The following is a 19,387-nucleotide window of genomic DNA, read 5'->3' as shown; positions in this document are numbered from 1 at the left end:
AGGGTATGATATCCGAAGCGATCCAGGAGTGGTAGTTGCAGGCAGAGAATCAGGGAAGCCAAAGTTCAAATTCCATTCTCTTGCTGATACTGCTTGTGATCCCTTTCACATGATGAGGTAAAGACAAGTTACTGGTGCCATTTTTGTAAAATGGCCGCAGCAGGGTCTGGAGCCTATGGGGAGCTCCAGGCCCTCACTAGACCATCAGGGCTTGTTGGTTAAGTCTGGGGGTGTCAGGAGAATGGGCAAGGGTGGGAGGTGAGGGGACTGGCCTCCAGGGGGGCTATTTTTGTTACAAAAGGAAGGGGTTGGGAGCAGGATCTGAACCTTGGGGTGGGGGTGGGGGGTTTCTTAAAATAAACAATTTATTTTTGCTACTTTGGCTACCTCCAGGTATGGCAGGTGGGTGGGACAGGGGATCCCCAGAGACTCCCAAGATCTCTGATATACTTGGGGCGTGGGGGGGTTTATTTGGGGCCGATCAGCTCCTTTAAGGCATGGCAGCCCCACAGCCCCAGGGTCTTATCTGTGCATTATTTATGTGGGCAGCAAAGCCATGGTAGTTTTGTGGTTGTTTTTTCCGCCAGGGAAAATATCACGGGGTTTACAAAGCTGTGGTATCACTCACTGCAGTTTAGTAAACCCCATGATATCTTCCCCTGCAGCTTAGTAAATAATTGTAAGCTCTCTCAGGCAGGGACTATCAGCTGTACCTGAATTTATAACTTGCCTTAAGCTTGGATTTGGACAGCAAATAATGACAGGGAATGGTGGAGTTGGCTAGAAAGGTATTTAAAGAGCAGAGAGCTAGGACATTATGATATGATTGCTGCTTTAAGGAAGCTCCAGATTGAGCACTAAAGTCTCTGTTTACATTTTCTAAAAAAATCCCAAACTTTGAAACTATGTCAGAGATATTTTCTGCCAATGAGATAATTGTTTCTTCTAGGCTGTTGCGGTATCAGCATGCTGGTGTGACTTGGCTGTTTTTGGTTTATGCCAGTGTGCATGTGGTCCTGTTCCTTTAAAAAAACAATCTAACCTGAACCAGGTGTGAAGTCTCAAACAAATCTTCAGAGTTCTGCCAGACCTTCTGGTGGTAGGGACATAGCACTAACAAGGAATTCAATATATCAGTTAGCACTACAGGTGTTACCAATATGCTCTTCCCCCATTTGATTTTATTGCTTTTTGCAAGGTACTGAGCTATCTGTTCAAGCACTGTCCCAGAGCAGGCTGTATTCCAACAAATGTGCAGACAGGTAAGGCCCACTGGGTCCATCTAGTCTGCCTGGTTTCCTTTCTAGCAGACCCTATGCAATCTCTGGCTTTCCCTTCACGAATGATGCTTGGAGTCATACCAGGGCTTTCTTCAATTCTGTTATAGTATGTTTGCCTCCAGCACCTCTTCCGGGAGACTGTTTCCAGCGTTCACTGCCCTTTCTGTGAGAAATAGTTTGTGACGTGTCTCCTGAACCTGCCCCATTGAGCTTTTCACACCGTACAAAGCTGCTAGCTTCCTCTGCATTATTTACATCTTTGTGATCCCCCTTCTCCCTCTAGGGTACACACAGATTAAAAAAAGCACCATGTATCCCATTTGCCCCTGACCCCCTCTTTCTCTCAACAGCAACAAAAATTCTGACTCAAAAATATTAATAAACTAATATATGATAGTATTTTAAATAATACATTTTGATGTTGTTCAGAGAAAGGGAATTAAATCTCCTTGAGGCCATGGCGAAGTCAGGCAAAACATTTCAAATTGGTGCAAACTGTGCCAATTTATTACATTAATGAGTTTATTGCTAATTATAAACTATACCAGCTTTGTACCAGACAATGCTGAAAGTCTTCTACAGTGGCAGCGCTCAATCTGACCTGACCCAGACATGGGTGGCTGCATCTAGTGATGCGAGATAAGGAATCTTCATACTGCTGCCAGGGCCGGCGGAAGCACTAGGCGAACTAGGCGGTCGCCTAGGGCGCCAGCTTCCCGGGGGCGGCACTGCCCCGGTAAAATTAAGAGAGCCGCGCTCAGCCGCTGCCCCGGTAAAATGAAAAGCGCTGCATTAAGCCGCCGCCCCCCCCCCCCCCCGATAAAAATAAAAGAGCCGCTGCCGGCAGCCCGCCCCAAAAGACCCATCTGACCTCCCCAGCGGTTCACGTGCTCCCGGTCTCTCCCGCTGCTCTTTCTTCCCTGCTGCCTTTGCCGCTGGGCTATCAGCACATTCAAGCCCAGCGGGAACGGCAGCAGTGCAAAAAAAAAAAAAAAAAAAGCTGTGGCATCCGCGGCTGCCCTTTTCTTCCTCCTGCCCCCCCCCCCTGACCCGGAACAGGAAGTGATGCGCGGGAAGGAGAAAGAGCGGTGCCGCATGAAAAAAATAGCGGCGACAGCAGCATCGGCCCCCGAGCAATTGAAGCAGCCGGTAATCGGGAAAGGAGTCAGCAGCACGAGCCTCCTGCGGCCGATGGGATTCTTCCTTTTTGGCCTGCGGGGGCTGGAGGAGGAGGCTGTTGCAGCTACCATTTGTGCTGGGGGGGGGAAGGAAGTGAGTGAGAGAAAGAGAGAGAAGCAGCCAGCCAGCCTGTGTGTAAGTGAGAGAATGTGTGTGTGATTGAGAGCCTGTGTGTAAGTGAGAGAATGTATTTGATCGAGAGCATGTGTGTGTGATTGAGAGAAACTGGTCAGAGAGCTGATGTATGTGTATATGTGAGAGACAATGAAAGTGACTGCTCAAGGAGATGACTGATGTGTGAGAGTGTGAGACAGTCAGGGATGTGACTGATGTGTGTGTGTGTGTGTGTGTGTGTGTGTGAAAGAGAGAAAAAGCATGGAAGTGAGAAATCTGGGTATGTGAGAAAGCATGGGAGTAAGAAGCCTGGTGTTGTGGGGGTGTATGTGAAAGAAAGCATTGGAGTGAGAAGCCTGATTATGTGAGAGAGAGCATGGGAGTGGGAAGCCTTGTGTGTGTGTGCATGTATGAGAGAGAGACTGGTTGGTAAGGTGACTGGTGTGTATGTGAATGTGAGAGAGAGAGAATGTGATTCAGGGAATGAGAAGCCTGTGCACCTGGAGAGCGAGCATGGAAATGAGAGAGAGACTGGTGTATGTGTGTGTGTGTGTGTGTGTGTGTGTAACAGAGAGAAAGTGATTATGGGAATGAGAAGTCTGTGCATGTGAAGAGAGTGAGCATGGGAGTGAGAACCTGGGTGTGTGTGAGACACAGCATGGGAGGGAGAAGCCTGTATATGTAAGACAGAACAGGTGACTGGTGTGTGTTTGTGTGTATGTGAGAGAGAGAAAGAAAGGGGTAGATTTTCAGACGAGCGCGAACAGCCTACTTTTGTTTGCGCTCCAGGCGCAAACAAAAGTACGCTGGATTTTAGTAGATACGCGCGTAGTCGCGCGTATCGGCTAAAATCCTGGATCGGCGCGCGCAAGGCTATCGATTTCGTATAGCCTGCGCGCGCCGAGCCGCGCAGCCTACCCCCGTTCCCTCCTAGGCCGCTCCGAAATCGGAGCGGCCTAGAAGGGAACTTTCCTTTGCCCTCCCCTCACCTTCCCCTCCCTTCCCCTACCTAACCCACCCGCCCGGCCCTGTCTAAACCCCCATCCTACCTTTGTCGGGGGATTTACGCCTCCCGGAGGGAGGCGTAAATCCCCGCGCGCCAGCGGGCCTCCTGCGCGCCGGGCCGCGACCTGGGGGCGGGTACGGAGGGCGCGGCCACGCCCCCGGGCCATAGCCACGCCCCGTACCCGCCCCCAAAACGCTGCCGACACGCCCCCGCAACGCCGCGCGCTCCGGCCCCGCCCCCCCGACACGCCTCCCGACACGCCCACTCCGAAAACCCCGGGACTTACGCGAGTCCCGGGGTTCTGCGCGCGCCGGTGAGCCTATGTAAAATAGGCTCACTGGCGCGCAGGGCCCTGCTCGCGTAAATCCGCCCGGTTTTGGGCGGATTTACGCGAGCAGGGCTCTGAAAATCCGCCCCAAAGTGATTATGGGAATGAGAAGCCTGTGCATGTGAAGAGTGAGCATGGGAGTGAGAAAGCTGGGAGTGTGTGAGATACAGCATGGGAGTGAGAAGCCTGTATATCTGAAAGAGAACATGGGAGTGGGAAGCCTGTGTGTGTGTATGCATGAGAGAGATCAGGTGACTGGTGTGTGTGTTTGTGTATGTGTGTGAGAGAAAGAAAGTGATTTTGGGAATGAGAAGCCTGTGCATGTGGAGAGAACAAGCATGAGAGTGAGAGACTGGTGAGTGTGTGTGAGAAAGAGAAAGTGATTATGAGAGTGAGAAGCCCATATATGTAAGTGGAACACGGGAGTGGGAAGCCTGTGTGTATATGGCATGAGAGAAACTGTTCAGGAAGGTGACTGGTGTGTGTGTCAAAGACTGTTTGGGAGATGATTGGTGTGTGAGAGACAGAAACTGGTCATGGGGGCATGACTGATATGGTGTGTGTGTGAGAGACATGGGCCTTAAGGAAGAGGACCATGAGTATAGAGCTTAGCCACTACTGCTGCTTCTGGTGTGTACTACAGCCTGCATGGAAGAGGAGTAAGAGAGCTGCTGGAGGGGGTAAGTAAAGATGGCTTTTTAAGTTTATTTTTCTTGATTGACTGCCATTTTAATTATTTAATATTATGTGATGTGTCTGCTTTTTTTGTTTGAGCAACAAGTATAGCTTTGGTTTATGTTTATTTTATTTATTTTTATTTATTTATTTATAAAAGTTTCTATACCGTCGATAAGACAAATCATCTCAATGGTTTACATGGCATAAAAATGTCAAATAAGTGTTCGTTATTTTCATTAATGCACAATGTAAGTTAATTGTGTGTGGAGGCGGGGGGGGGCGGCATAGCTGACGTTTCGCCTAGGGCGCCTAATACCCTTGCACCGGCCCTGACTGCCGCAGAGAAGCTCCAGGCTGAGATCAGCTGCTTGTCCGGTGGGACTGAGGCACATCCCACCACTGATATTCTCCAGCCCGTAGGGGAGAGGTTTCACTGGCCATCAAGAGGTACTAAAAGGTCCCAAATAGGGATCATTTTTCAGTTTCAAATTTGGGGAGCTCAGCTTGGCTGCCACAGCTATGAAGGGATAATTTAGGGGGTAGGGACATTTTAAATACAGTCAATTTGACTATGCTATAAGAAAATTATTCCTTACCTGCTAATTTTCGTTCCTGTAGTACCATGGATCAGTCCAGACAGTGGGTTATGTCCCCAATCCAGCAGATGGAGTCAGCCAAAGCTTTGAGGGGGCGTCACCAGGAGTGCTACTACCCCCTCTGCAGGAGTTCAGTATCGAGAATATCCAAGCCCGAGTAAAAACAAGAACCCCCATATTGGATCAAGTTTAATGAACGGCAACAATCAGCCGTAGAACCCTTCCCACCAACGGGTGGGGGGACAAAAGGTCAGCGTGTCAACCCCAAAACAGAACTGTGACAAAACAGGGAAGAACTGAGCAATCATGAGAGACAGAAAATACTACCGTCCCGTATGAGAAAAACCCCGTCGAGCAGGAATAGGACCCAAATGCGGTGGGCGTCTGGACTGATCCATGGTACTACAGGAACGAAAATTAGCAGGTAAGGAATAATTTTCTTTTCCCTGTACGTACCTGGATCAGTCCAGACAGTGGGATGTACCCAAGCGTCCCTAAACCGGGTGGGGTCCTGCGAGACCCGCTCGTAGAACCTGCTCACCAAAGTGTCCAAAGACCGAGGAAGCGAGGTGAAGACGATAGTGTCTGGAGAACGTGTGTAACGACTTCCAGGTGGCTGCCCTACAGATTTCTTGAGAGGAGACCGAGCGGGTCTCCGCCCAAGAGGCCGCCTGAGAGCGTGTAGAATGCGCAACAATACCGGGCGGGGGAGTCCGTCCCACCCCAATGTAGGAAGCGGCAATGCCAGCCTTCAACCATCTGGCAATGGTCGTCTTCGTGGCCTGAGCTCCCTTCCGAGGGCCGGACCAGAGGACGAAGAGATGGTCAGAAGTCCGGAAATCATTCGTAGCCTCCAGATAGAGGTGCAGGGTGCGCTTGACGTCCAGAAGCCGGAGAGACCTCGGTTCCGAGGAGGAGAAGGAAGGGAGCTCCACCGTCTGATTCACATGGAACGCGGACACCACCTTCGGGAGAAAGGAGGGAACAGTGCGAATCGAAACCCCGGAGTCCGAGAACCGGAGGTAGGGTTCCCTGCACGACAGGGCCTGCAGCTCCGAGATGCGCCGAGCGGAGCAGATAGCCACCAGAAACACCGTCTTGAGAGTGAGATCCTTGATCGTCGCATTCCGCAGTGGTTCAAACGGAGGTCCAGACATGGCCCGTAGCACCAGGTTGAGACTCCAGGAAGGACAAGGATTCCGCACCGGAGGCCGCATGTGTTTGACCCCCTTGAGAAAACGGAGAATATCCGGGTGTTGTAGCCGGGATCCCCCGTCCCGCAGGAGCGAGCCAAGGGCGGCCACCTGAACCCGGAGAGAGTTGTATGCAAGCCCCTTGTCCACCCCTGCTTGCAGGAACTGAAGTATCTGAGGAACCGAAGCCTCAGCGGGACTCGTGTTCAGGCCGGCACACCACAGCTCGAACACCTTCCAGACTCGCACATAGGCTACCGACGTCGAAGTCTTCCGAGAACGCAGCAGTGTTGAGACTACCGCCTCTTGGTAGCCCCGGCGCCGGAGGCGGCGCCTCTCAAAAGCCAGGCCGCAAGACAGAAGAGTTCTGCCTGGTCGAAAAATACCGGGCCTTGGTGAAGGAGGCGGGGGAGATGTCCTAGACGGATGGGTCCGTCGATCACCAGTTGGATCAGGTCCGCAAACCAAGGTCGTCTTGGCCACTCCGGGGCGACGAAGATCACCGGTCCCTGGTGGGCCTCTACGCGGCGGAGTAGTCTTCCCACCAGTGGCCACGGCGGGAACGCGTAAAGGAGCAGGTTGGCCGGCCACGGGAGTACGAGAGCGTCCACGCCCTCCGCTCCCCGCTCTCTCCGGCGGCTGAAGAACCGGGGAGCCTTGGTGTTTCGTGCGGACGCCATGAGGTCGAGGTGGGGGGATCCCCACCGCCGAACGAGCAGCTGCATCGCCTCGTCGGAGAGGGACCATTCCCCGGGGTCCAAAAACTGACGGCTGAGGTAATCGGCCTGGATGTTGTCCACGCCCGCGATGTGCGAGGCCGCCAGACGGGCCAGATGCCGCTCCGCCCACTGCATCAGCATCTCTGTTTCGAGCGCGACCTGCGGACTGCGGGTGCCGCCCTGCCGGTTGATATAGGCCACCGTTGTCGCATTGTCCGATAAGATCCTGACCTCCCGGTTCTGGAGGAGAGGCAGGAAGTGCTGGAGCGCTAATCTGACCGCTCTGGTCTCCAGTAGATTGATGGACCACTTTGATTCCTCCGAGGACCACGTTCCTTGCGTGGCGCTGCGGTCGCAGACCGCTCCTCAGCCTACAAGACTGGCGTCGGTGGTTACCACGACCCAATTTGGCAGATCGAGAGACACGCCGCGGGCCAAATTCTCCGGATTCATCCACCAGGTCAGACTGTTTCTGGCAAACAGCGGTAGGGGAAGGAGCACCTGGTAGTCCTGCGAAAGCGGCTTCCAGCGGGATAGAAGCGCTCTCTGTAGAGGCCTGAGGTGCGCAAATGCCCAAGGGACCATGTCGATGGTGGAACCCATCACCCCTAGGAGCTGCAGGTAGTCCCAGGAGGTGGGAACCGATAACGCAGAAAACCGTTGTATGTGTTCCCGTAGAGCTTGCGCCTTGTCCTGGCGTAGAAAGACCGCGCCCACACGGGTGTCGAAGGTCGCCCCCAGGAAATCCAAGCGCTGCGAGGGCACCAGGGAGCTCTTGGAAAAGTTCACCACCCATCCTAGGGACTGCAGAAACTCTATGACTCTGGCCACCGCCTCCTGTCCATGCCGAAAAGACTTCGCTCGAATGAGCCAATCGTCCAGGTAAGGATGAACTAGGATCCCCTCCTTCCGCAAGGCAGCCGCTACCACCACCATGATCTTGGTGAAAGTGCGCGGAGCCGTTGCCAGCCCGAACGGGAGAGCCACAAACTGGAAATGTTGATCCAGGATCTTGAACCGTAGCAGACAATGATGCTCCCGGCGAATGGGGATGTGGAGGTAGGCCTCCGTCAGGTCCAAGGAGGCCAGGAATTCCCCCCGATGCACCGCCGCGATCACGGACCGCAGCGTTTCCATGCGGAACCGAACCACCCGAAGTGATTTGTTGACTTCTTTCAAGTCCAGAATGGGCCGGTAGGAACCGTCCTTCTTTGGCACCACGAAGTAGATGGAATAATGGCCCGAGCCCACCTCTCCGAAGGGCACGGGCGCAATGGCGCCTATCTCCCAAAGTCTGTCCAGGGTCAACTGCACCGCCTGTCGCTTGGTGTCCGAGCCGCAAGGGGAGAATATGAACCGTCCCTTTGGGGCGCGTACAAACTCCAACGCGTAACCTTGTCCGATGGTGTCCAAGACCCACTGATCCGAGGTGATTCGCGCCCACTCCTCGTAGAAGAACGCCAGTCGCCCCCCGATCCTGGGGACGGCGGAGTGGGCGAGCTGAACATCATTGCGAGGACTTGGGCGGAGGTTGTCCAGCTGCGGGGGCGGGACGCGCGGGGCGGCGCCCGCGAAAGGAGCGAGACCAGGGCTGAGACCTGGGGGCAGAGGGCCTGGTTGCCGCCGGTCTGTAGTTCCGGTAGCGCCGTTGCGCCCTGGCTCTGGTCCGAGAGGACGGAAAAGTCCTGGTGGAACGATACCTGTCCTCCGGCAGGCGATGAACCGCATTTTCCCCCAGCGTCTTGATGATTTGATCCAAATCCTCCCCGAACAGGAACTTGCCCCTGAAGGGCAGGGAGCCCAGGCTCGACTTGGAGGATGTGTCCGCCGCCCAGTTGCGGAGCCATAGAAGGCGCCGTGCTGCTACCACCGAGGCCATGGAGCGGGCGAGGACCCGAAACAGGTCATAGGAGGCGTCAGCGCCATAAGCAACCGCCGCTTCCAGTCTATCCGCCTGGGCGGCCTCCCCAGCCGGTAGGACCTGAGAGGTGAGCAGTTGTTGAACCCAGAGAAGGCTGGCCCGCTGAACCAGCGAGCTACACATCACCGCCCGCAAGCCTACCGCGGAGACCTCGAAGACCCGCTTGAGGAAGACCTCCAACTTGCGATCTTGTGCGTCTCGTAAGGCCGCACCCCCTGTCACTGGGATGGTTGTCCTCTTCGTGACCGCTGTCACCGCGGAGTCCACTTTCGGTACCTTGATGAGATCGAGAAAATCGTCCGGCAGTGGGTAGAGCCTCTCCATGGTCCGGCTGCCCTTGAAGGAAGCTTCCGGGGCATCCCACTCCCCGGTGAGAAGCTGGAGGAAAGAATCATGAATGGGAAAAGCCCGAGCCCTCGGCCTCCGGGCTGCCAAGACCGGATCCCCCTTCCTAGAGGAAGTGACCACAGCGGGCGCTACGGGCGCGGGCGGCTCCGGTGGTGGATCGAGGTCCAACTCCTTAATAACCTGTGGCAGGAGGTCCTCCAGCTCTTCCCTCTGGAACAGACGCAGCGTGTGCGGATCATCACCTTCTGAAGTGGAGTCCCCTTGACCCGGGTCTGCCGGATCCGATCCAGGGGAACCTGGTCCTGTGCCCGCAGTCCCCGAGCTTCCTGGGAGCCGGGCGCGAGCGGGAGGGAGGGGGGCCCCCACACCCGCCGGAGCGGGGGGGGCCGGGGGAGGCAGAGGGGCCCCCGCAGGTAGGGAGGGCCGCGGTATCTTGTGTGGAGGAGGCCCCGTGGGAGGCTCAAGGCTCTGCAGATATGCCGTGTGCAGCAAAAGTATAAACTCTGGGGAAAACCCCTGTCTCCCGGAGGGGGGCTCCGAGGGGGGGGCCCCCGGTGGGACTGTCTCCGGGTCCGATTCGGGGAGTAAATGTGGCGGGGACTCCCCCGCATCCCCGGTCCCAAGCGCCGTCTGTTCCCCTTCAGGGGGTGCAGAGTGTAAAATGGCCGCCGTTCCCGCCAGGAATGGGGGAGGGGCCGGCCCCCGCCGCCCGGGCAGACCTGCTAAGCGGGGGAAATCGATGAGGGGCCGCGAGGTGCCCTCCCCCCCGGGGAGACACCTCGCACAAATGCCCTCCCTCGAGATCCGCGAGCCCAGCTCGCCGCAAGCAGAGCAGCGCTCTGGCCGCGGCATCGGGGCTGAGCAGGAAAAACAGGCCCGGCAGAATAAACCACCCGGCAGAGCCTCGGGGGGGGCCGAGAACGGGAGCGCCGCTGCGGGAGGGGGCCCGGACGGCCTGCACAACCCGAAAGGAAGAAAAACGGCACCGCGGGGGGGCCTCCTGGCCGCGCGACCCGCCGACGACGCTCTCCCTGCCTGCCTCTGCAGCCCACGAGGAGCCGCGAAAATGGCCGCGGGCAAGGGAGAGAAAACGCGGAGGGGCCGGTCCTCCGCGAGCCCCTCCGTCGAAGATCAGCTGCAAGCAAGGAGAAAAGTAAAGGCAAAACAACACTTACCTACCCCGCTCGCAAGGAGAGAAGAAGAAGAGAGAGCAAGACAAACACCGAGGGAAGCCACGCCTCCCAATTAGAGCCCTCTAAACTTTTTTTTTTTTTTTTTTTTTTTTTTTAAACAAACTTGATCCAAAAAGAAGTAGGCAGAGAGAAAAGCAAATCAGAGAAGAAATACAAGAACTGCCTGAGGTAATCGGGAGCAACCCGGATTCACTACTCGCATCTGCTGGAGTCAGAAGATACTGGACTCCTGCAGAGGGGGTAGTAGCACTCCTGGTGACGCCCCCTCAAAGCTTTGGCTGACTCCATCTGCTGGATTGGGGACATAACCCACTGTCTGGACTGATCCAGGTACGTACAGGGAACTTTTCTTTTCTTTTTTTTTTTACACAACTATGTTTCACCCTACTCCTCCCAGCCCCAGCCATCTGCCTTGTCACCCTCAGCTCAACCCTAAAGAACCGCATCACTATGAGGAGACGAGACCAGCTAGAGAAAAGCATAGTAATGACGGCAGATAAAGACCAATAGTCCACAGGTCTGCCCAGCATTTGGTCTATGGTAGCAGCTGCTGTTCTGTGCAGGTTACTCCCCCATGCATTCTGTTAATGGTAGCAATTATCGTTCCATTCAAGTTACCCCACCGTGTTTTGTTAAGTGTAGTAATTGCTGCTCTGTGCATATTACGCCCATGCGTTCTGTTAAGGGTAATAACTGCCACTCTGTGCAGGTTACCTTCATGCCTTCTGTTAAGGGTAATAACTGCCACTCTGTGCAGGTTACCTTCATGCCTTCTATTAAGGGTAGGAACTGCTGCTCCATGTAGGTTCGTCCCATGCATATGGCTCCCCAAGGCCGGGGAGGGTCTGAGGTTTGGATGTACTTTAATTTTCTCGCAGCCCTTCCCTCATATCTGGAGGCAACATGCTTGCAGACCCCTTCACAGCTGAAAGGGCAAACAGCCCTCCAGGCTCCAATTCAGCCTTTGGCTGGTCATGAGAGCTTGTTGCAAAGTGATGCAGCCAGCTCCCTTCTCTCTGGGAACTACAAGCATCATTACACCTGTGAAACCCCTAGCTGATCCAGCTCAAGCTGCAAAACTTAAAAAGATTTAAAAAAAAAAAAAAAAAAAAAAAAAAAGGTTTTCACATGAAAGCTATCAGCATGAATCCCCTCTCACCATCCAAGGAACAGCCCCCCTCAGTCTCTCAGGGTGTATCTAGTGTAAGCTCACATTTGCTATCAGTGAAAGTGCACACTGGTATCAATCAAACCTTGTACCTGGGATTTTTTATTTTCTTGTTCTTCCTTCTTGACCAGTTGAGTCTGAAGCTTCTTCCTTTCCTGTTCCAATTCCCGTACTCTCTTCTGTAGCTTCAAGAAGACAGTCATGTCCATGGCTGCCTTCTCCAAACCAACTTCCTAGAGCAACAAGACATCAGAGACATAAGGTGGGCATCTCAGCAGTACTGTAAGTATTCCACTAATCCCCAGTCTCACACTGCTTTCACAAAATATGAGGTTTAAAAATGAATCGGCACTGGTCTTGGGGTTCTTTTTTTTTTTTTTTTTTAATACAATTGAAATGATGAAAAGCAAGAGAGAGGTGTGCTATTAATGGGAAACTAAAATCAACCAGATCTAGACTGGAAAGTGCCAGCTGTGGGATGAACTATAAATAGGGGGAATACTGTACCCCTTGCAAGAGTTATTTCTCCAGCAACTAGCTATGGCCCCCACTCGTGACGAGGTGTCAGCACACCTGGCACCAAGGCTGAGGCAAGAGTCAACCTGGGGGTCCAGTGATCACTGTAGTGTGGGTTTCAAGGTAAACACTGTACCAGAATCAAACTTTACTGGAACAAGGATAGATTTCAGAAGGGCTGATATTATGAAAATGAACGATTGGGATAAGGCAGCCTTGTCAGACAAAGGGAATTTAAGATGCACAGAGGAGATATGCATCAAATGGTATGAATCAAGAGACCCAAGCGGGTAGTGGCTCCTTGTGACTGGGTCTAAGGCTTAACTGGGAAGTCCCTAGAAGAGTCAGTAGTGAGGAGGAAGCAGTCTCAGAGCTCTGTTCTATTGCGGACAGCGGAGACTGGGAGGAGCAGCAGTAGCATGGAACAGGTGGAAGCTAACTAGTTCCCTGGCAAGGCCGACTGAAGATCATGAGACCCAAGCAAGTCGGGCCTGGATCTGTCAACAGGCACATTACGACTGTGCCTAAGGCATCAAAAATCTGGGGCAGCAGGCTGGCTGGCTGAATTGTTGCCTTCCAGTTCTGCCGAATCTCACTCTGCAAAGAAGAATCATCTGCATCCTGATCCAATTGCAGGGAACAGCGGGGGGAACCTGGAGCAAACAGAGCAAAGGGGGATCATTTTGGGGAGGTTAAGAGGGGCTGGAATTTGACAGAGGGAGGGGGTATATGTCTCTGTGTGAGTGAGTTGGGAATGGGGGAAAGGGGCCACTATTTGGGGCCGATGCAATAAATGTGCGTAGAAAGCAGGTGCTGAAGTGTCAGCGCCTGCTTTCTTAGGGCGCCATGCAATATTTAAAATGCACCCCTAACGCCTCCTTGCTAACTTGACCCCGACCGGTTTTCCTAACTCGGCCGTCTGCCGGTTAGATGTTTTGTTTTTTTTTAAGATGTTTCTTTAAGTTTTCCTCCTACTTAATATCGCAACGATATTAAGTAGGAGAGGGGATGAGGAAGATCAAGGAAGAGGGAAGGAAGATAAGAGGGGGGAGGTTCAGGGATGGGGAAGTACATCCCCATCCCTGAACCTCTTTTAGAATGTAAAATACAAGATGAAAATGTTTGCCGATGTGCCTCAGAATTTTTTAATTCCTGTTTCAGGAAATTGTGGGACTGTGCCTTAGATTTTCTACTCCCTGTAATCTGATATTCTGGATGGGGGTGGGGAGAGAAGGGATAAGGAGGCGACAGCATCAACAGTGCCTAGTGGTGGCAAAAAACTAAATCTGTCACTGCATGGAAGACATCACCAAATCCCACAGCCAAAAGTGCAAGTAAAGCAGGGAACCTCCTACCAATGAAGAAACAGGATAATAATTTACCCATGCCCTGGGTTGAAACGGGGGTTAGTAATGACCCCTGTTCACCTCTCCGCTTGGCCGCTTTTTATTTATTTATTTTTCTTTCCCTGCAGCTTTAAATGTGCAGCAGGAGCCTTGGGACCTGCATTAGGGTCCCAGGCCTTCCGTCGCACATCTAATGCCTGCCAGGGAGGAGGTGCTATTTTATCGCGGTCGACCACTGTCTCAGTCAGCTGCAATAAAATATTTGCATCGTATTGCCTGGCAATGACCTTCTTTGCATGCACTTACATTATTCATGCATGCAAATCACATGCAAAGGTGGTCATTGTAATAGGGGAGGATATCTGGGCGGGGCCATGCAAAATATCACATATATAGCACGATATATGCGATATAATGTGCGTTAGAGCCCTAACATGCCTTTATGAATGAACCTGTAAGTTAGTTATGAACATCTTAAGCATCAGCCTTTGAACTCCTGACCCCCATCACTGTACTCTAAGGGTAGAAAAAGCATATATTTTTTCTTCCCAGTTGCATTGCTACTGTGCTTCACTATTATCTGACCCTCAAAGTCAAAAACATTTCCTGTGACTCAAACTCCTGTGGGTCAAGGAACATTAAGTACAGCGCTGCATCTCTGGGGAGGGCAAGAAGGATAAGTGGATTTGCTTATGTGTGATTAATACTAGACCCAGTAAATGATGGTGCTATACCTTCAAGGGATACAATGAGCTCACTAATAGTTTAAAATATACCAAGCCTTGGTACCATTAATATATAAAAGCAATATTCATGGATGAGTATTCTAAGGAAAAGGGAGTGGGGTGTAACTGTTGTACTGCTTGTTGATATTAACATTTATAGATGGTAGTACTGTTTGAATATTACATTTTTTTTTATTGCAGAGTTTGATACAGATCTGCTGTCTTTAATAATAAAAACTGTTTTATTTCAGTGTGTGTTTGCTGGCATACAGGGACTGTTCCCCTCAAAAGTGTATTTACAGAGAGGGAATCTGGTTTTACTCAAGCCACACACCCCTGGGTAGGGCTACATACCCAACTATCAGACAGGCCGATACAGTAAAGTTCGCGGGAGAGCGGGCGCTCACCCGCTCTCCTGGCGCGCGCACAGGCCAGTGTCCTGTGCGCGCGATTCAGTAAACTAAAATATTTAAATTAGGGCCGGCGGTAAAAAGAGGCGCCAGGGACACTCGCACATCCCTAGTGCCTCTTTTTGGACAGGAGCAGCGGCTGTCAGCGGGTTTGACAGCCAACGTTCAATTTTGCCGGTGTCGGTTCTCGCTAAATTTCAAAATGAGATTTTACACCAAGTGTACACTACAACCCTATCACAAAATACTCGGTGTTATATATTTCAATCGACTATTCACTGATAATCAATCCAAATTTTAAATCCAAAAGGATCCTTTTTATTATTTCATTTTTAAAAATTTTTTATAGAAGATGGGAATGGTTTCATATATTATATCCGGCAACCCCCTTGGTGCCTTTATGTCTTTAATCATAAACACATCCGCCAACCTCCGTGTTTCTTTTATTTAAATTTAAACAAATAGTTAAAAAAAAATTTTTCTTTTTAATTTGATTTGAATCTCAGTGAAAATCGCTTTTCTTGTATATGTTTATATTCATTATTTGTTGCGTTTTTTCATTGACTTCTCTCTGTACCACGTACTACTAAATACTTGTTATGGGCCGTCAGCGAATAACTAGTTTATACTTAGCTTTGGATAAATTTCTGAATAAGTCCCGACTTGCGCAAGTTTCGACATAAAAATGTCTTCATCAGGGTTCATTCATATCCTTTGCTCTTTCTTCAAAGACTCTCCGTCCATTATATTCTTCGGTTCAACGCCGTCAGGAAGAGCGTTGAACGGAGGCTTGTTCAGAGCACCGAAGAATATAATAAAAAGGATCCTTTTGGATTTAAAATTTGGATTGATTATCAGTGAATAGTCGATTGAAATATATAACACCGAGTATTTTGTGATGGTGTCGGTTCTCGAGCACGCTGACAGCCACGGGTTCGGAAACCAGACGCCGGCAAAATTGAGCGTCCGGTTTCAACCCGCGAGCCGATTTCAAAATTTTTTTTTTAACTTTTTTTTTTTTTTTTAACTTTTGGGACCTCCGACTTAATATCGCCATGGTATTAAGTCGGTGGGTTCACAGAAAAGCAGTTTTTACTGCTTTTCTGTGCACTTTCCTGGTGCTGGCAGAAATTTGCGCCTACCTTTGGGTAGGCGCTAATTTCTGAAAGTAAAATGTGCGGCTTGGCTGCACATTTTACTTTCTGTATCGCGCGAGAATGACTAATAGGGCCATCAACATGCATTTGCACATTGCGGGTGTTATTAGTCTCGGGGGAGTTGGACGTGCGTTTTCGACGCGCTATTACTCCTTACTGAATAATGAGTAAAGCTAGCGCGTCCAAAACGCGCGTCCAAATGCAGGTTAACAGTGCTCTCCACCAGAGCGCACTGTACTGTATTGGCCTGAGAGTTAGCTGGATAAGTTTTTCCGGCAAGTCATTTCACACTCGGTTGCCTCAGGTACAAATTTATAGGCCGATGCAGAAAGGTACGTTCAGTGAACGCACAGTTTTACCTTCATTTAAACATGTCTTTTGAGAATGTAAACCTTATTGCCAATGCAGGAAGCAGTTTTATGCTCACAAAATGTGCATTTAAAAATGGGAGAACTGCATGCAAATGAAGGCATTAAGAACTACTCCTGATGCAGAGAGGGGCATTGGCCTAACCCAGACTTTTTTTCAGCACCGCAAACTTAACACCTGGGTCAGAGATGGAATTAAGTTTCCCATGCTGTTGTGCGAGTACATAAAATCACAAAAAAGAAGCCTTTCACTATCTGCTGGGATAAGTGCAGACTAATTTGGCTATCTGGCCATGGGTAGCCACCACCACTTAGCTGGATAAATCTCTGCTTATCTGCTAAGTGGCGGTGGCTAACTGCAGGCAGATAACCAGATAACTACTGACTTATATGGCTAAGTGGTGACAGTCAGATAAGTATGATTTATCCAGCTAGTGCTTTGGTTTTTTGTTTTTTTTACTTTCAGCAGTCTTTCTTTCCCAGTTTCTCCACCCACTATCCCGACAAGAGTTAAAATGTGCATTCGGCTTGTGCCAAATACACATTTTGACTCAGTCTGCGCACGTTTTAATTCCAGATGCATTAGCATATCATTAGCTTGCTGCATCGGGAGTTTAAATATTTGTAATCTGTGCATTTAAACAGTGCACAGCCCCTTAACACACAGATTATTGCATCAGGCTGTTAAGATTGTAAGCCGCTTTGAACAGACATGAAAAGCATAATATAAATTAAAGAATTCAGGATTACTCTACGGCACGACCTGAATTAGATGGATACATTATCTGGCTAACTTTGAATATCAGAGATAGCCAGATAACTTATTGTGGAATGCACATGCATAATCCAGCTAAACTTTAGTTGGATATGTGGGGAAAATATTAAAAAGTCAGTATTTAGCCGAATAATTTATGAATTAACCAGCTAAATGTTGCTGAATATTGACCCCACAGAGCTTATCTTGCTATAAACCATAAGAATTGTGGCTAGTACTATATATGTTTTGTTTTATTTCTTTGGAGACAGACTTCTCTGCTATGAAACTCACATTTGAAAGAGGACCTGCTACACAGATGAATTCAGCTGTCTGATGGGTTGAGAGCACAAACATGATTTATGGCGCAATTCACTCTGAGGCCGATACTGAAAAAAAAGCTGAAAGCCTAAATATAGGCACCTAACCTAGAAGCTTAGGCTAGTCGCCTATTTTCAGTCAAACTCTGGAGCCTAAATTTTCACTAAAATTCAACTAAATTTAGGGACCTAAAAAATAAATGGCTCTAAATTTAGACCTGTTATTGCATTTGCCTAGTTTTAGCCTGCTACGTTAGGTACCTAGTGCTGAAAACCAGTGCTACACACCTAACTCCACTCCTCTATGCACCTACTCTTTAGGACTCTAAATTTAGAGGCCTGAGTGAGAACTGGAAATCTAAGATGATCTAGCACTTTCAATCAGGATATCACAAGATGTTTTGATCTTTTGCCTGCTCTTATAATCTTTTTCCACAGTTCACAGCAGATTACACTGAAAACATTTATAATGTATAAAACATAAATAAATGTTAAAACATAAGTGGTGGCAGACAAATAAAATTGAAAAAAAATGTATAAAAAAACAAACATCAAACCTAATAAAGGTTGTAAACAAAAATATAAAACAATAAATATACTTAAAAACAGGTAAAAACGATGGCTCAAAATAATACAACTCCATAAGACCATCCCTGCTATAAAAGCCAGTGAAAACAGTCCTTCATGTCTCTAACAAATTTCCTTATTGCCCAGAACCAAAGGCTTCCCTAAGAAGAAATGTTTTTAAGGCTTTCTTAAATTGCCTAGATTTTCAGAGGAGTTCATGCTTTGCCAGATAAGCTTTTTTTTTAGTAGCATAAAAAATTTACAAGAAAAAATACCAATGTTGACCAATGATTCCATATAAGGCAATTAAAGGCTGACAAGGTGGTAGTACCTAATATAATGGTTATAATTCACTCACTTTTGAGGTATTAAAGTTAGCACAATCTAGTGATTAAGTTTTTGGAGGAACTAAATGTATTGATGTGTAAAAATATCCTAATGAAATTATGTGAAGCCGTTAGAACCAGTTACATTAATCAGTCTCAATTCAACGAGGCCTCTTCTCTTGAATGTTCCCTAAACACACAGGGTTCTTGCAGGTCAGACGCATCTCACATACCTCTACTTGCTGTAGTGTATCTTCCGTGTCCCCAATCTCAGAGGTGGAGATGGAAGGGTAGTTAGAGTCAGACTCCAGGCTACTCTGGTTGGATGGGTTCCTCCTGTGACCTGGGGTTTGCTGTCAACAACATGCAAACACTTTTATTTGTGAGTAACAGGAGGAAGCAATTTCATAGTTTAGTCGTACCTGGCATGTTACAGCTCTGCATCTTCCCTCATGGGAAGTAAACAGAAAAGTAAATATATACACACCTACGCATGTAAATACATATATACTGTGTATGTGTTATACACACACATATATATATATATATATATATACACATATACATTATCTATATATACATACACACATACATATAGATATATATATATATAGACAGACAGATAAACACAAATAACTGGATGTATTACTCTATAGTGAAAATACACACACAAAGAAGCACATATTGAAACATTTTAACAAAGAAGTATCTGTGACTGTTTTTTTTTTTTCACCAAGTTATGATTAAATTCATCTCTGAAGCATGGTGTGTCATGAGGGTATGAACTGGGTTTTTCACCTATTTTGAGGCATGGAGGGTGTTCTGCTTTTTCGTATGTATGCGTGTGTATATATATATATATATATATATATATATATACACACACACACACACATATACACACACACACACGTGTAGCAGAAAAATATTCTAAAGAATACTGTAAGAGAGCACTAATGTCCAATGTCTCTGACTAAAAATCAAAACTTTATTCACAGTATGAAATACCTTCAAAAAGTAAGCACATATAAAATAAAATTAAATCAAAGATCAAACTCAGAACTATCTGATTCTGTATATGAAAATATACATGGAAGATCATAGCAGCTTCATATTCAGGAAACCAGGTAGAAATGTATATGCCAAAAACACTATACATCAATATATTCAATGCT

At 49.0% G+C, this 19,387-nt stretch overlaps 1 protein-coding gene across 3 annotated transcripts in view; it reads right to left on the bottom strand.

Annotated features, from left to right (window-relative positions):
• The window catches only part of MYO5B (myosin VB), an 896,473-nt gene that overhangs the window by 91,139 nt on the left and 785,947 nt on the right, over positions 1–19,387 (bottom strand). For all 3 annotated transcript variants that reach the window (XM_029580146.1, XM_029580135.1, XM_029580157.1), the window contains exons 25-26: positions 18,446–18,565; positions 11,816–11,956 (exon numbers count right to left, since the gene is read on the bottom strand). In XM_029580146.1, coding sequence (XP_029436006.1) covers positions 11,816–11,956; positions 18,446–18,565 — 261 coding nt within the window. The remainder of the gene's footprint in view (positions 1–11,815; positions 11,957–18,445; positions 18,566–19,387) is intronic.

Source organism: Rhinatrema bivittatum, chromosome 1 (genome assembly GCF_901001135.1).
Source record: "Rhinatrema bivittatum chromosome 1, aRhiBiv1.1, whole genome shotgun sequence".
NCBI classification, from domain to species: domain Eukaryota; kingdom Metazoa; phylum Chordata; class Amphibia; order Gymnophiona; family Rhinatrematidae; genus Rhinatrema; species Rhinatrema bivittatum.
This window is presented reverse-complemented; position numbering and strand designations above follow the sequence as displayed.